Source organism: Phascolarctos cinereus, unplaced genomic scaffold, assembly GCF_003287225.1.
Source record: "Phascolarctos cinereus isolate Bilbo 61053 unplaced genomic scaffold, phaCin_HiC Scaffold_2;HRSCAF=192, whole genome shotgun sequence".
Taxonomy (NCBI): domain Eukaryota; kingdom Metazoa; phylum Chordata; class Mammalia; order Diprotodontia; family Phascolarctidae; genus Phascolarctos; species Phascolarctos cinereus.
In genome coordinates, this window is record NW_027555625.1 from 87,669,014 (window position 1) to 87,687,413 (window position 18,400).

Sequence of the window (18,400 nt, forward strand, 5' to 3'; positions counted from 1 at the left end):
CTCATCTTCTTATTCTTTTTTAAAAAATTATTTGTCAAGGCATCTCCAAAGGCCTCATGATTGAAAATGCTATCCACATCCAAAGAAAGAACTAAGGAGTTTGAATGCAGATCAAAGCATATTATTTGCTTTTTTTTTCTTCTGTTGTGTTTTGTTTCCTCTTTTTGGTGTTTCCTCCTATTGGTTCTAATTCTTACTTATAACATCACTAATGTGAAAATATGTTTAACAGGAATGTATAGCCTGTATCAGATTGCATGCCATCTTGAGGAGGGAGGTGCAGAGGGAGGGGGAGAAAAATTTAAAACTCAAAAGCTTATGGAAGTGATTGTTGATAAATCAAAATAAATTAATAAAAAAATAAAAAATAAAAAAAACTTTGTTTTAAAGGATGGTTTTCTATGTAGGGTAGGAAAAAAGATGAGGGGAAATTCAAATGAAGTAAAAACAAAAGATATTATTGAAAATTTTAAAGAGTACAAAAATGAAAAAAAGTATAAAAATGGATCAAAGAAACATCATTGACACCAATCATAATAATGTTTTCTGAAAGTTAAACCAATGTAAAATAAATTCTACAACAAGGAAACAAAAAAGTCCAGAAAGTCAGCAAATATTTGACTAATTAGTAAAATGGAAAGAGTTTCCTGCCCCAGACAACACTAAGTTAGAATATGAATTTGTAAAATCTTACAAAGAAGGATGATGAGAAGTTATAAACTACATCAACTCATAAAGCAGATAGAAATAGTGGAGGGTAAAACCAGTCCAGAGAAAGTTTGGCAGTATGTCCAACTAAACAAAATCATCCCAAGTACATTAAAAAAATGAAAACCGAAAAATCAGTATAAGTAGAAGAAAAATTTTAAAAATGTATTACAGCAAAATATTTTATCCATCAATGATTATGGAACCACCAAACTTGATCCCTAATGTTGCACAGTCCCTGAAGTATTTACAGAAGAAGTAGAAAAAGCATTAGAAAAAACAAAGATGGTAAATAACTGAATTAGATCAAACATAAATTGAGAAAAACTGCTGAAGGCGAAACAATTTTTAGGGTATTCAAGGCCATTCTTCAAGGAATCTCAAGGAGGGGAAGGTACCAACAGTGTACAAAAAAAATTTTAGACCTTAATCACATCAAAGTAAGGTGATTGGAAACACATTAACAACTAACTATATGTTAACCTCTCATCTATACAAAATCATTAGGATGATTATTTTTACCTTCAATCAGTGTATTAAGAGGGAACAAAGGCAAAGAATTGAAAATTGAGGGGATGTCCCTCAATTGAGGAATGGCTGAACAAGTTGTGATATATGGAATATTATTGTGCTATAAGAAATGATGAGCAGACAGATTTCAGAAAAACCTAGAAAGACTTACATGAACTGATGCTGAGTGAGGTTAATAGAACCAGAAAAACATTGTACATACTAATAGCAACACTGTATGATAAACAACTGTGATTGACTTAGCTTTTCTCAGCAATACGACAATCCAAGACAATTCCAAAGGACTCATGATGGAAAATGGAAAAAAACTCTTTCCATTTTACCCAGAGAAAGAACTATGGAATTTGAATGCAGATCAAAGCATACTATTTTCACTGTTTTTTGTTTTTCATGGCTTTCTTCTTTTGTTCTATTCCTTTTTTCACAACATGACTAATGTGAAATATGTTTAAAATAATTGCAAATGTAAAACCTATTTCAGATTGCTTGCCATCTTGGGGAATGGGGTTGGGAGATAGAAAAATTTGGGTCTTAAAATCTTATTAAAAATGAATGTTGAAAACTATCTTTACATGTAATTTGAAAAAAAAATAAAATAATTTTTACCAAAAAAAAGAGGGAACAAAAAAAGTTTCACAAATGATATTCAGTCACATCTTTACCATCTTGAAATTTACTGAAAGATGTGGAGAACAAAAGATGCCGTTATGCTTTTTTTTTTAAAAAAAATTTAACTCAGTAGAACAAAACACCACTTTATAGGCTCTTTTACAACAAGTTTCATCTGTCCAAATATGAAGATCATTTAAGATTTCTTAGAGGATATGATAGAAATAACCTGTTCATTGACCTTCTAATAATAAATATCAGGTTTATAAACATAAAAAGAAGGCCAATATCATTTGCCAATGCGATAGAGGAAATTCAGTGAAGAGTCCTGAATAATAGGGAATCCTCAGTGGAGAGTGAAGTCCTTCAGATCTTTCATTTGCAAATGACATTGTGTTGATTGTATTGAGTCCCAAGACACTGCAGAGACATTTCTAGAAAAGATCTATCACTCAAAAGATTTTGGCCTGTCCATCCATGCAGGAAAGAACAAATAGATGAAGAAAGTCTATGGCCCAAATTTCAACATCCTTCTGAATGGATATGCTATACTGCTGGTCCAACAGTAGGTATATATGGAACAGACAATACAGATGAACAGTGTGCTAGGGGCAGGTAATTGAAAAGGAGGAGGAGAGCAAGCTAAATGACTTCCAGGAAATTGCAAAGAATTTTTTAAAACTTTTTTTTTTCTGTAACAGCTAAGGCTCAAACATTTTACTGGTATTGGTGTATGTAAGCAAGACCTGGAACACCACCGCCCCAGAGAACTAAAGATGAGGGTAATGAAAGGCACATGGTAGGTGTGAAAAGGCTACAACAGAAGAGACAAAGACCTCTGAGGAACAGGAGTAAAGGATGTCATCAAAGAGCTACATGACAAAGGATGGGTTAGTCACATATTGAGAGCTAAGGATGAATGGGGGATGGCCACAGGGTTCCAGTGGTAGCCTCAGTCAGTCAGTCAATAAACATTTATTAAGTGTTATTTATTAAAGTACGTTCCAGGCACCATGCTAAGTACTAGAGTCACAGATATTAAAAAGTCTTTGCACTCAAGGAGTTTACAATCTTAGGAGAGGAAACAACATTTAAAAAAACCCCTGCAAAGTCAGGGAAGGAAAGGTACCTGGTGGAGGAAGGAGGATGATAAAGGTAGGAACATGATGAAGCCTTTCCAAGTAGTATAGCCAGGTGGGAAATGAAGAGCTAGCTGGCCTGGAGGCCCTCTTTAAACGTAGTTTTAGAGAGAAGCTCTTTGATCCACCCTCCATTCAGAGGTCCCAGGGCAGAAAGGAATGGTAAGATATGAGCCCCAAGGTTGTTTTGATCTTGGAGGATGATAAGGTTCCTGCATAAGTCCAGAGAAGAGCAGCCAGGCAAGAAATTCCTCATGATGTCAGAAAAGAATAAGGAAGGATTCCAGGATGTTGAGTGAACCACCTGTGGCAAACTGTTGGGAGGACATGTATAAGGGTTGAATAGGATAGACACACATGGAAGGGTTCTGACTGACATCATTGGAATGAACTCTGAATCAATGAAATTTGAATATGTCAAAGTATGGCATATTCTGCGTAGTACAGCAGGCTTGAGTACTACGATGGATGAACTTTGGTAACACAACCTGTTTGTATATTGCAATCTGCTCTACATGGTATACAGTTCTACACAAGAAATGATGGAAATCTAAATTCAAATCATGCTTCTGACATCTAAACTGTTGTGGCTACAAGCATCTCAACCCTCCTAAGCCTCAGTATTCTTATCTGTAAAATCAGTGTGATAATACTTCTGTCATCAACTTTATAGGGTTGTTGGTAGCCTAAAATTTGATAATGCATGTAAAGTGCTTTCTGAACTGTAAAGCCCTATATGAATGTTATTGTTATTCAATTATAAAGCTATATTGAAAAATCCAAATAAGAAGAAACCAAAGTCATCAGTAGACTTATATTGTTGTATTTAAAAATACCAGAAGGAAATAAGCTTAGCAAACTAAGCAATTTATGGATAAGGTTAAGCAAACTTTTTCTCCTCCAACATATTTTTGGTCTAAAATATTCAGATAATTGTCTCAATTCCATATTTGCTTTGCCTCTACATTTCAAATGTTAACAAGTTCTGACTGTTCATAAGCTAAGAAATTATTCATATATGCATAACTGCTTCAACTCCTATATTTAGTAAAAAAAAAACCCTCAGATGGAAAAATGAAATAATTTTTTTTTTATTTTAGGAGTTCAAATGCATCTTAGAAGGTATAACCAGCCAAGTTATTATCAGCCAAGAGAGAGGCAAAGCTGCACTTCAGAGAAGCAAAAAGGACAAAAAAAACCCTCCATGTGTCTCTGAAGGGCCAACTTGGGTTGGTTTTATAATCAACTATGGCTTTTAGTAGTGTAAAAAAAACCCAACTCTATATAATACCATCAAAATATCATATCTTACTTAGAAGTGATTTGAAATTTCCTTATGTTATAAAAATTATCATTTACATAATATTAAAATATTTAAGAATAACACTAAAATGTTTTGCTTTCAGAAAAGAAATGAGCACTTTTAGCACTTTGGTTAGGGTAAGAGAATCGACAAATGAGCAATGTTTACAGTAAGTTCTAAAATTGGCAGAAAAAAAGATTTTGCCTATTTGTCATTGAGTACTATACTATTGTAGAATTTCACTAAAACCCTGGTTTATATTCTTTCACAATCATGGATCAAGTCTATGATTAAATTCTCAAATAATCCAATTTATTTGAATATTTAAAATATGGTCAGTATACCGGGGGCTTCAGATATTTCAGAACAAGTTACACCCCCTGCAACACATTATTAAGAATTAATGTACGGGGCAGCTAGGTGGGGTAGTGGATAGAGCTCCAGCCTTGGAGTAAGGAGGACCTGAGTTCAAATACGGCCTGAGACACATAACATTAGCTGTGTGAACCTGGGCAAGTCATTTAATCCCATTGCCTGGGCGGGGGGGGGGGAGAGAATTAATGTAGAAAGAGGATTCTGGGAAGATGGTAGAGTAAGCCAGAAAATTCCAAGCTCTCAAGATTTTCCCCCACAAAAAATGATGAAATAGAGCCTCAGGGAGAGGCAGTAAAAATAAATAAGAGTAGGGGCAGAACAGGAGTACTTATAGGACAATCAGAGATGATCTGAAGAAAAGTGCCAGGATGAGGTTTGGTCCTTGTGAAGAGTAAACACTTCCAGGCTAGATCCTAGGTCAGCTTTAACAATAGGCAAACCCTGAGATTAGCTGGGTTGGAAGGCTGCCTCGGCCTTAACCACACAAACTTTAACCCCCTAGACAGTGAGGGGTGTTGGGGATCTGAGTCGGGAAGATTAAGGGAACCTCTGCTGACAGGGAATGCCAAACCCAGCTGTGCTGCTGAGACAAAGCAGGGACAAGAAGGAACCAGCATATGCCCAGTGAGTGCAGAAGTAGTGGGGGTAGGGATGTCAATGGCTATGGGTACTTACAGGAGGCTAGAGGTCTTGGCTCCAGTTCCAGGCCAGAGGGGAGAACTGAAGGAGGATCTGAGAACAGAGGCACCATCCCGCATACCCCAGGACTAGAGGCGATTATAAAAACTAAGCTACTACAAAAAATGTACAGGCAAAGGAGAAAGAATACAGCCTTAGAGAGTTACTATGGGAACAGAGAAGACCAGAGTTCATCTCCAGAGGAGGGTACTGAAGCAAAGAAACCCTCTTCTACCCTAAAGAGTAACATCAAATGGTCACCTACTCATAGAAGAACTTTAAAAAGACTTTAAAAATCAAATGAGACAGAGGAAAAACTTTTTTAAAAAAAGAACAATCCAAGAAAAACAAGAAAATTATGAAAAGAAAGTCAACCAATTAGAAAAGGAGATCCAGAATCTTAAGGAAGAAAACAACTCCTTGAAAATTATAATTGGGCAAGAGGAAGCCAGAGAAGTTATAAGAGATCAAGAAATAATAAAATAAAATTGAAAGAATGAAAAAACAGAAGAAAATGTGAAACATCTCATAAGAAAAACAACTGATCTGGAAAACAAATCAAGAAGAAAAAACATAAGAATAATCAGACTACCTGAAAGCTATGATTAAAAAAAAAGGAATCTTGATACAATAATACAAGAAATAATTAAAGAAAATTGTCCTGAAGCAATAGAACAAGAGGAGAAAGTAGAAATAGAAAAAATCCACTGATCACCACCTGAAAGAGATCCTATGAGGAAAACTCATGGGGAATATTATAGTTAAATTCTGAAACCTGCAGCTCAAGAAGAAACAATTATGAGCAACAAGAAGGAACAATTTAAATATGGCAGTGCCACAATTAGAATCACACAAGACCTAGCAGTGGCAACACTAAAAGACCACAGGTCTTGGAACACCATCAAAGAGCAAAAGAACTAGGGTTCTAGCCAAAAATATCATACTGGACAAAGCTAAGCTTAATCCTGAATGAAAAAAAAATGGACATTTAATGAACTGTCAGACTTTCAGAACTTTGTTAAAAAAAAAAACAACAACCTGAATTTAATAGAAGATTTGACATACAAGGGCCAAGAGAAATATAAGATACACACTAAAGACTAATTACAAGGGATTCAACAAGGACAGACTGTTCACTTTTTGTGTATGTAAAATGTAAAACATACGTCTAAGATAGATATTAGTAATTGCATAGTTCATAGGAAAGACTGGGGTAGACCTGAGTATGATATGACTTTAAAAAGTAAAACTGTTTAGGAACACCTAAAAAGAGTAATTATTTTATGCAAATGAGGTACAACAGGAAGAACTGACACAGCGGGAATTAGATGGGGTAGGAGGGCTGGTAGTTCAGGAACCCTACTTTCATTGGGGAGGGTTCAAGAGGGAAAAATACATACATATATTCATATATATGTATATATATCTAGAAGAGTATAAAAGTCTTCTAAATTCAGAAAAAAAGAAAATGCTAGGGAGATAAGCAGAAAGGAGAGGATAAGGGAGGGATCTCTAGAGGGAAGGGTGAGGGAATAGGTAAAAGGGGGATATAGAAGGAGGTTTAGATGTATGGGAATAGGAAGACAAGAGAGGGATCCTTGAAGGAGGAGTAGGTTAAATAATAGGAGGACAAGGTAGCAGTTAGAAGTAGAGGAGTTAGGAGGGATAGGAAATAAGACATATGCACAAACATAAAAACAAAGATCAGAAATAGAATTTGTTAGGGAAAGTATATGTCATTATACATATGTATATATGTATGTGTATATACGTTTATATGTATCTATATATTTCTAGCTTTACATAAATAAATCTGCACTTAATTGTAGTCTTCTAGGGGGAGAACAAAGTAAAAAGTATACAGCAAAGAACAAGAAAACTAACAAGGAAGCAAAGAAAAGATGGAAAGCTCTCAACACAATGCATAGTATTCATTATATACGTTTTCTTGAAATGTAAATTTATTGCTATATATTTTGAATCCCCTCATGTTCTGGTATGCACATGATGTGCTTTCTTATCTTATTTTGTATTTAAATTTCAACATTTAAGTTTATAATGTTTCTTTTTCTTTTCTTATTGTGTATTTAAGTTTCAGTAATAAAATTTTTTAAAAAAATTAATATAAAACAAATGAGATTATCCAGATCCTAGGAAATGGTTCATAAGCATTCCACTAATAAGATTGAGGCCTTTCCTGCATCTTAGCAAAGGCATTTGGTGTCTCACTTAAAAAGGAATCAATTTAAAATGTAACTAATGTAAAACAGGCTGGAATTTTACAAATTATAACCTGTCTTTGATACTTCAACAATCTCACTGGCACAGATCACAATCCAGCCACAGCTTCTTATCCTATGAGACTTTTGTCCATATCCTCCCTTGAATCCATCCCAAGGAAAGGACCCATATCTATCACAATGAAACAAAATGACAGATGTATTTGATGAATGCTAAGCAAAACTGAAAACTGAGTTTCTTAGTTATTTCTATTGAATCAACCCAAGAGATTTACTCTAAAAAACAAAACTAAAAAGTGATCTAAATTATTGTAGCTGAGAACAAAGTAATTTGAGAGGGAAGGCACTACTAGCTGTGGGGCTAGTCAAAAGGACCATAGATTTAAAGTTAGAAGGAACCTCAGAGGTCACTGAATCCAATCGTTATTTCACAGATGAGAAAAGTGAGACCTACAGACTGTCTATAGTCACAGAGACAGTAAGTGTTTGAAGCAAGGTTTGAAACCAGGACTTCCTAGCTTCAGGTCTAGCACTCTATCCACTACAACAAGTCGTATCTTAAGGTCACTTTCCTTCCTTTACTCATATTCTGTATTCACCATAATTATCTAGTAATACTTTTATTTTCCAAGTAGACTTTCCTAAGATGAAAATGTCGATGCTAACTTCCAGTTAATGGAAGTACTCCTACTGCTTTGGCAATTATATGTCTTGCTGTAAATAAACAAATCGTCATTCTGGTTTATAAAAGTCATTTTGTGTAAGTTTCAGTGATGTGACCTATTTACCAAGGACCCAAGCATCTCTGACTGAGATGAAAAAAATCAGGTTCCTGAGGACCAGATTGTGACCTTGCAACGACTGCCATGAGATGAAGGTATCCCATAATTATCTACCTATCTTAGCTGCCAGCACCTCAAACTCTGAGTCCATGCTTTAACCACAAATATATATATATACACATATATATGTACATATATATGTATGTGTATGTATACACACACTCACTCACTCTCTCTCTCTCTCTCTCTCGCACGCGTGGTGTGTATGTGTGTGTGTGTGTGTGTGTGTGTGTGTATGTTAAAAATGGACTCAGAGTTTGCTGTGCTGGCAGCTAAAGCAAATAAATATGTTGTTTATGTATATGTGTAACATACATTATATATGTGTGCATGAGATATGGTTTTTCAAATAAAAAGTCAAATGACAGATTTCCAGTTTTAAGTACTGCTTTTATATAGAAAGCAGTTTACAACTACCTCCTAAATTTAATTTACAAAATGTTATGACTTTAAGCCAAAAAACTAAGAACAATACAATCAAAATTTAAGATAAAAATTTCAGTATGGGAGCTCTAAGGAGCATGTTCTTAACACCGAATGAAAACAAGCAAGATTCATTAAGCAGAAAACAGCAAAAAATGTAAAGAAGTATAATGAACTAAATCTTTTAGAGGATGCAAATTAGTAGAGTATGTGGAGTAGAAGAAGGGAAAAAACAAAAGGGAGAAAAAAAAATCATTGCTTCCCAGCTTACCTAGCCTATCCTCCAGAAGTTAGAATTCAGTGCTAGGCAGGCACAAGGGCAGAAATGAAATAGTGACTCCTCTCAGGAGCTTCTGTTCTCTCGCATATATACAACATACAAGAAGATGTAAGAGATACACAAAGAAATCATTTTGAAGGGAAGGTGCTAGGAGCCAGGGGTACTAGGAAAAGATTCCAGTACCAGGAAGTATTTAAGCAGAGCTTTGAAAGAAACTGGGGACTCTAAGATATTAAGGTGAGGACAGGGTGCATCTCAGGCACGGGAATCTATAGTACTAAGGGACTGGAAGTCGAACTTTTGTGCTGGAGGAAAAACAAGGAGACAAGGTTGACCAGACTAACAGAGTGATTGAAGGGGAGTAATAAGGTTGGAAATGTAAGCTTATCCTCATAGATCACAAATTTAGAGTTGACAGGAAACTTAGAGGTCAATAAATTCAATCCCATGATTTTACAGAGGAGGAAACTAAAGTTCAGAGGTGACTTGTCCAAGGTCATATAACTAGTAAGAATCTGAATATGTTTCAAACCAATGTCTTCCTCATTCCAGGTACAGTGCTTTAAAAGTCAATCAACAAACACTCATTAAGAGAGCTCCATGGTACAGTGGATAGAGCACTGGGCTCAGAGTCAGGAAGCCCTGAATTTAGATCCAGCCTTGGACACTTACTAGCTGTGTGACCCTGGGCAAGCCACTTACCCCCTCTTTTGCTTCAGTTTCCTCAACTGTAAAATGGAGGTAATAATAGCACCTATCTCCCAAGGTTGTCGTCAGGATCTAATTGGATTAAGTTTAATATTTGTAAAGTGCTTGGCACAAAATAGATGTATTTGTTGTTGTTCAGTCATTTCTGAATCTTCATGATCTTGTGGACCACAGTTCACCAATACTGTCCATGGGGTTTTCTTGCTAAAGAAACTAGAGTGGTTTGCCATTTCCTTTTCTACTGGATTAAGGCAAACAAAGGTTAGGTGACTTGCCCAGGATCACACAGCTACTAAGTGTTTGGAGCCAAATTTGAACTCAGGTCTTCCCAACTCCAGGCCCAGAACTCTATCCACTGAGGCACTTAGCTGCTTCAGGTGCTATACAGATGTTAGCTATTATTATTATTATTATTACTTCCCAGGGTTATTGTGAGATCAAATGAAATAACACTTATAAAGCTCCTGTCACATAGTAGATGCTTAATAAATACTTGCTTATTTCCTTCCTTCCTTCCTTCCTTCCTTCCTTCCTTCCTTCCTTCCTTCCTTCCTTCCTTCCTTCCTTCCTCACTCTCATATCCAATCTGCCACCAAGTCACACAAAAATTTACAGTTAGAATATTGATCACCAAATCAAACCCCCTTGTTTTAGAGTGGCGAAACTGAAACAAAAAGTGACAAATAGCAGCATTAGGCTTTGAGCCAAAGTTCTATACTTCATGCACAATCCTGTCAATCCTTTAATCCTCTGTACCTCTTCAAATCCCTAACTTCCTTCATACATCAGCTCAGGCATCGATTACTACTTGAAGCTTTTCCTGTCCCCTCAGTCATTAGGCTCTTTCCCATTTCAAATTACCTTGGTTTATTTTGTATTTGCTTATTGGTTGCATGCCTATATCTCCCCCACTCCTAAAAGAAATGTTGTTCCCTTACTGGCAGAGCTGTTTTATTATTTCTCTTTTTATCTCTAGCACTTCAAATGGTGCCGTGAACATAGTAGGCTCTTACAAAATGATTGTTCCCTCTCATATACATCGCTTTCCTTTCCATTATACCAACAGCACCGTGGTCCAGACTTGGAACTCTAACCTTCCTCTAAGGCTCACTCTGATGTTACCTCATCCTTGAAAACCTTTCCTTATACCCCTAATTGTTAATGTTCTCTCTCCTTCTTTAAATTATCCTGTAATTACTTATCCCCTTAGTAAACTGTAAATACCTTAAGGGCAGGGACTAACTATTTCTCTGTGTACTCTAGCATCTAGCAAACTGCCTACAAGATATTGAAGATAATGAGATAAGGCTAGAAAGGAGGGTTGGGATTGCACTATGGAAGTGGACTTTGAAGGCCAGAGTAAATTTTATTTACCTTGTTTATTTGAGAGGCTGAATGGCATAGTAGAAGAAATACAAGTAAAATCTGGATTCATAGATTGGTTCTAATGTTTACTTAACAATGTGACCTTGGGCAAGTCCCTTACCCTCACTGAGACCCAATTTCTTCATCTATTACTTACACTACTAATGTACTCATTACTTATACTATTTCACAGGAAGTATTTTGAGGAAAATGTTTGTAAACCTTACAGTACTTTATAAATGTGAATTTATTTAGCCAGGTTGGCATTAGGGAATTGCAGAGGATTTGAGCAAGGGAGGGGCAAAATCAAAGCAGTTTAAAGCATATAAATCTAGCAGTGTTGAAGAGATAGATAAAGTTGAGAGATGGAGCCAGTATGAAAGGTAATTACAGCAGCTCAGTGATGAAATAATAGGAGCCTGAATTAAGGGGTCACAAAGAATAGCCCTTGAGATGACCAAAAAAAAAATGTTAAGGGAAAATCTTTTCTAACTTATTTTTTTAATATTAATTTATTTATTTTAGTTTCCAACATTCACTTCCACAAGATTTTAAGTTCCAAATTTTCTCCCCATCTCATTCCTCTCCCCCAAGATGGCATGCATTCTGAATACCCCTTCCCCTAATCTGCCCTCCTTTCTATCTCCCCCCTTCTCTTATCCCCTTCCCTTCTACTTCAAGGGAAAATCTTTTTTAAAAGAACTAGTGAATTTTTTTATGAAGTGAAGATTCCCTTCATAATCCAAGTTATCACAATATACTTGTTTGGTCTTTCGGATACAGAGTTTTCTTAAGTGGAGCCCAACTATACAAATAAAAGTCATCCAGGCACTGTGCTAGTCTATCTGGGTAGGTATGTTGGGCATAAAAAGACAAAAGGATAAACAGTCAATGCCCTCAAGAAGCTTACATTTTACTAGAAGGGATAAAATATTTACATAGATTGAAAATACAAATTGGAAAAGGACTTTCCCTTTCCCTAGAAACTAGGAGAATCAGGACAGGAACAGGAGGGCTGCTTCAGAAATGGCATCTGAGGTAACCCTTGAAGGAAACAAGGACTTCATTGAAAGATACCATTTCAGGGATGCAGGAGCATCTGCACAAAGCTGTAAAGGTGGGAGATGGTCTGAGTCAGGAGAAAAACTAGTATTTCAGACTAGCTGGAAGGTAGAATATGACTATGGCCAGGCTGTGAATATTTGAAATGCTTAACTGAGGAGTTTGTACTTTATACAAGATGCAAACAAGGAGGTAGATCGTTAGGATTGGGTTCATTATCAGGGTAAGTCAAGAAAAAGATATTTTTGTCCGAAATATCTGGATAGCTCTAAAAAAGTTTTCATCTAAATGTTATAAAAACACACTCACCTTATTCTCTTCCTTTTCTTACTTTCTCTATATCTTAGTGTCTGTCTTTGACCTCTTCTGTTCCCTTATGATCAACTGACAATACATCATGTGTCCCCCTGCCCTCAAGGCATTCCAACATAGATCTTCTGATCCTACTGAATGAAGGCTATTTCACGTTCTAGGTAACTCACTCTCTTCCTGCCAAGAATTTTTTTAGATTTGGTCATCATTCTTTATTATATACTGACACTAGCCAAACCTCTCAAGATCTATACCAAGAACTGTCTTCATTCTCCACTTTATTTTTCTAATATAGAGCAACCAAACACATCCTTGAAATTCTACTGATATGGTCAAATCATTTCCAGGCCAGTATTTTTCTTATGATATTTCTTCTTTATTTCTCACACTACCCATTTAAAGAATCAAGAGTTTCTATATGTTTGAATACACATGATAATTTTACTGTAGGTTAAAATATCTACTGTAGTAGGTATTGGACTCTGCCACTTGTGTTCTCTGGCTCTCAAAGATGAGCATTCTTTTGCCTTCTTCTACCTCCATACCATCTCCCCTCCATTTTCATCACCCTTTTATATGTTGTCTTTCCCCATTAGAGTATAAGCTCCTTGAGGATAAAAATTGTGTTGTTTGCTTATATGCATTTGTATTCTCAACACTTAGCAGTGTTCCTGGCACATAGTAAATAAACATTCAGTCAATTTTTTATCTATCAGGATAATTCTTATATGTAAATTTAAAACATAAGATACCTAAAACACTCAACTTAATGACTTTTCTAATGAATTTCTTCTCACAGTATGTATCTTTTATTTCACCACAAAATGGCATCCCTTTGACACCAGACAATCTTATTAGACTTATATAGCAGCTTTCCTCCAAAAAAAAAGAAGAAATATTTATAAGTAAAATATGGCAAATCAGCTCTCCTCAATTAGAGAAAGGCTACAATGAGTCTATGCACTCTGTGATTAGCAATAATGGGTGACGAGGGAAACCTTTAAGCTCTAACAACATGGCACATTTTTTGAGAACTTGTATCAGTTCTATCTGTAAAAATAAAGCTGTAAAACTAGAATGAGACCGTATGGTGAAGTAAGAAAACACACTGGACCTGAAGATGACCTGGGTTTAAACTCAGCTGTCACTTACTTCTGAGACCTAGGACGAGCTACTTCTCTCAAAGCCTGTTTCTTCATTACGAAAATCCCAGGTCTCTTCTATCTCTAAACCTATGGTCTTAAAGGTCACTTTTGGGTCCCTCTATGTCCAATTATGATTCTAAATACATACATACATTTTATTTTATAGAAGGTACAACTGCACTTTACATTAATTTCTGGCACTAAGATACCAGTATTAAACATGTGAAATAAATACCCTGCTTTTCTTTGCTTAGGCACTGCCTAAACACAGGATTATGGTATCATCATAAAAAGGGCAAGGTAAGCTTTAGAGAAAATGGAAATGTTGATCTTTCATCACAGTTAATGTGGATTTTGATAGGATTAAATGTTCTTTGCAGTCGGTTTTTTCCTTTGTGTAACTGTGACTAAAGGCCAATGTCAACCTTTGATATCACAGTATGGACAGTTGCTTTTTTCTCTAAATACTTTGCAGGTGGAAGGGAGAAGGGATTAGGATAGTATTTGGGGAATTGACCAGTGCAACAACAAGATTGCATCAATAAAACCTTTTTAAGGTGGAGGGATAGGGTACACATTATTTATGGAGTATTGGTGAATTAGCCTCTTCTTTGATATAAAATTTCAATTTCAGCACACAAGCCCAAGGCTTAGTATATGGATTGTTCAACAGTGCACCACATTTCACCTTAACAACCCTGAAACCTTTCAAACTGACTAAAATGGGCAAATAATTCAAAGTCCTCTTAGCTCAAGGCTAAGGTGTTAAATCAGGAAGCTAGGAGTTTAGAAATCCAATTAGCCTGTTGCTTCCCACCAAAAAAAAAAGCTTAATCACAGAAAAAGGTGTTTTCTCTATCTCCAATAAAAATTTTCTCTGACTAAAGACCTGGGGAATTTTCCCAAATAACTGATGATTCCTCTCTCGAATTGAAAAGGAATACTTAATAAAATCTTATTCACTGTACTCGCCTGCCCTACTCTGTCCTAGTTTGTCCTCTATTATGTCTCTATTATTACTAGGCAGGTCCAGAGCTACAGGGATAATGAAAGAGGTGCGAGGAAGACCCTATTTTCCTTTTAGCTTATTAGATTGGAGCCTCTCAGGCAACAACAGAGGCCTGAAGTCCTGTAAGCAGACAGAACAGAGAAACTGGACACACGAACTGGACGGGACTGGACACTGGGGAGGGGGCAAAGAAGCGGTGCGTCCTACCCGGAAGTCTCCCTCCCAGGGCCGGCGGTGTACCTGCTCTGTTCCTCCAAGCTGTGGTTGTCCACAGCTGCGGCCCGCCAGTCTGGCAGGGTGCTGGCACACAGTACCACCATGGATACGATGACGAACACCACCGATACGGTGGCCAAGATTTGCGCGGCCAGTGAGGATGTAGGCTCCTCGAAGGTCCTGCGCATCCGTTCCAGCCAGCGCTTCTTGGCAGCCGCTGGCTCGGACCCCCTGGCAGCCCGCGCCTCCTCGCGGCCAGGCGCACCCAGCTCGTCGGCTGAGTAGAAGGTGTAAGTGTCCGACATGCGGTCGTCTAGGCGCCGCTGGCAGCAGTACTCGAGGTGTGCGCCCTCCAGACCCCAGTAGACCATCTCGTTGTAGAAGGAGAGCTCACACATCCGCGGCGCGAAGCGCAGCTTGCCGTGGCCGCGCACGTAGAGCAAGATGAAGCCGAAGGCCTCCGAGTGCCTGTCGAAGAAATATTCATTGCGCTCACGGTCGTAGTCGTCGCACACCTCGAGCACATCCCGCTCCGAGCGGCAACCGTGGAGCCGGCTCACCCGACTCAGTGGGAAGTCCTTCAACAGTTCCCGGGACAGCGAGTAGCGGGCGCCGCCCACATTCAGCACCACCGAAGCCATCCCTCCTCGGCCCAAGGTCATGGCTGGCGGCCCCGGGCCTGGCCGGTCAGCTCAGGGCTCTAGTCCCCCACCAGTTGGCTTTCCTCGGCACACAAGAAGCTGCGCGGCGTAACTGCCTGTCAGGGGGCGGACGTGCTGTCGGGGACCCCCAAGGAGACTAAGCCTTCCAACGGCTGCTGAGGAAGGATGTGCGCTGCTGGATGTCCCCAAAGGCCCCCAGGGGCTGCAAGGCGCGTTTGGCCGCCCCGTAACCACCCCCAGCGCCGCCCACGGCCGCCTGGTCGGGGCACGCACTATGGAATTCCCCAGCAAAGTGCCGCCTGCAAGGCGGAGAGCAGGGATGGCGTGAGGTCGGAGGTCCTCTGGCCTCACAGGAGTCAGGGACAGTGGACTGTGGGGTCCTTTCTTCAGCTGTTTCCCTTCCCCTCCCTCCCAGTAGTCTCTGTCCCTCGGGAATCGTATGGCCTCTTCAGAGTTCTTGCGCCCCTGCAGGGGTGAGCCTGCCTCCAGCCTCGATGCCACTGATGCCCCGCTCACTTGCAGGAGAATATTGCCTTGGTGGTCAGAACTGCGCCCTCCCGGACTGATGAGCCGTCGGCGCCGTCCCCCTGCTGCAGCCCCAGAGAAGATGAAGGGGTTCGGGCAAAAGAGATGCAGGGGTCGGAGGGGGCGCTTTTCGACGCCCCCAGGACTGCTCCCTCAGACCAAGGTTGCAGCCAACAGCCGTCCTGAGGCAGAGGCAGAGGTACAGAGTCAGCGAGGCGGCTCCACCGAGGGAGGACAGCGGAGGCGGGGGCGGGGCCTCCCTCCCGTCCCTCCCTCCTCTCCCCGCCCCAGGTCCCCTAGCTTCCCCCAGCTCGGCTTCCTCCTCTCCTTCCCCAGCCTCCCCTTCCCTCTCGGCCCCTCCCTCTCCTCTCAGCCCCACCTTACTCCGGCACCTCCTCGCAAGCCGGGATTCCCCGGGCTCCTTGTTCCCCAAGCCGTCAGCCCACCCCTCCGTGGCAGGTCCCCGAGCCGGCCCAGGGGCTCCTACGGACTGGTAGACCCCCTCCGCTGCTGGGTATGAAGACTCGGTCGGGGAAACCCTGGGCTGGTCAGGGAGGAGATTGAGGGACAGGGAAGGTACAGTGGGGACTAGCTTTGTTCGGGGCTGCTGCTGACGGGAAGAGAGAGAAGGGAGAATCCTTCAGCTGGTGCCAGAACTGGGGATGAGAGAAGTGGTAGACCCGGGAAATAAGGGCGCGAGAGGTGGATGAAGTGAGGAGCTGAAGCTAGAGCTCCCGAGGATGAGACGAGACCCCCGGCCCCCCTGAAGCACTGGGGCTGTCGGGGGAAGCTGCCAGTCCCCATGCCTACGTCAGAGCTCCAGCAGCGGGTGAGAGAGCAGAGCAACCTGTCTTCGCTGCAGCCGCCAAAGACTCCTGGTGCCAGAGGCTCCCGGGAAGAGCTGTAGATGCCCAGACCCCGGCACGGGATCGGGGAGTGGGCCTCCCAAGGGAGGTGGCAGAAGGCGTTTGAAGCGCCTTTTCCAGAAAATCGTGTTCCTGAGCCAAACTCTGGTTCTGGAACGTCCCTGATGAATTTCTCGGTGACTAAACCCCAGTCTTAGCTTTTCCTGCCGACTTTCTTCTGTTCCCTCCCCCGCTCAGAAGAGACCCACGTAATGTGTGCTGTAGAGAGAGAGAGCACACATCAAAGCATCCATCCGTCAGTGTCGACTGCCCGCGCTGCTTCACTCAGTTTCCTCCCTTCTCCTAAAGAGAAGCCGCCCCTACCAGTTCTCCCGCCTCCACAAGCACACTCCTCCGCGGAACCCTAAAAAAATGGGGCGAACACATTGGTATTGATCTGCAGTAAGACCTTCTCACTACCAACCCCTTTAGAATCCAATAAAAGCCACAACGGGCGTGTACTTGGTAGTGGGGAAAGGATTCTTTTTCTTTTCGTTTCTTTTTTCCTGTAACGCCAAGCAGAGGGAAGAGGGGTTGCTCTCGAAGTCTGGAGACCTGTCTTCAAATCACCTGTCCCTAACTAGTTCTATAACCACAGGCTAGTCACTTAAACTCTCAGCCTCTGTTTACTTATTTCCAAAACGGAATGATTTTACTTGGCATTCGTAGGGTTGGGTTTGTTTTTGTTTGTTTGTTTGTTTGTTTGTTTTTGGTGAGGAAAGTACTCTGAAAACCTTGAAGTGAACTAGTTGCATTATTATGCTTCTTCATTATGTCTTGGTTTCCTGAGTATACATTGATGGATTACAGCTTCTAGTACCCGGAGACCTAGGGAAAGTATTTGGCCTTTTAGAGGCGTAAGGAGCCCTTAAGGGATTCTACAAAGGACTTTGGCCTGGGCCCAAGATTGCTGGGTTCCCTTGTCTTGAATTACCTCCCATATTCTTAGCTTTTCACTGTGACACGAGCGGCTAAAAGATCTCCCATTGCCTAAACTGTTTTAGTAGCAAAACATGAAAGTAGAAGAACAAATAGTTTGTTGAACTAGGTGTTTTTATGGATTCACAATCTCTCGGGACAGGAAGCTCAAAGCATTTTCCCCCCTACTTAGAATTTGGTAGGATTGAAAAACGCCCACTAGAGGTCACAAAAAGTCATTTTACTCTGTTCTGACTTTTTATGGAAAAAAAAAGAATTGGGGTTCTCTGTACTCAGTAAAATTGTTGTGGATCATTTCTTAAAGAAAGCCCATTTTCTTTTTCCCTACTGTCATAAGATTTGGACAATTTACATTTGAAAGCACTTAATGAGATTAAAAACTCGGGAGCAGTTTATTTGCTGAATAGTCATCATTACACTAATC

The 18,400-nt window shown here is 40.0% G+C and overlaps 1 protein-coding gene across 2 annotated transcripts in view; it reads right to left on the bottom strand.

Moving 5' to 3' along the window:
- KCNG3 (potassium voltage-gated channel modifier subfamily G member 3) overlaps window positions 1-15,607 on the bottom strand; it is a 58,834-nt gene extending 43,227 nt beyond the window's left edge. The window contains exon 1 of one of the 2 annotated variants that reach the window (XM_021001288.2): window positions 14,970-15,607. In XM_021001288.2, the coding sequence (XP_020856947.1) occupies window positions 14,970-15,607 (638 nt within the window). Of the gene's footprint in view, window positions 1-14,936 lie in introns of both variants that reach the window. The other variant, XM_021001287.2, reaches the window with a different exon arrangement.
- Window positions 15,608-18,400: the final 2,793 nt, after the last annotated feature.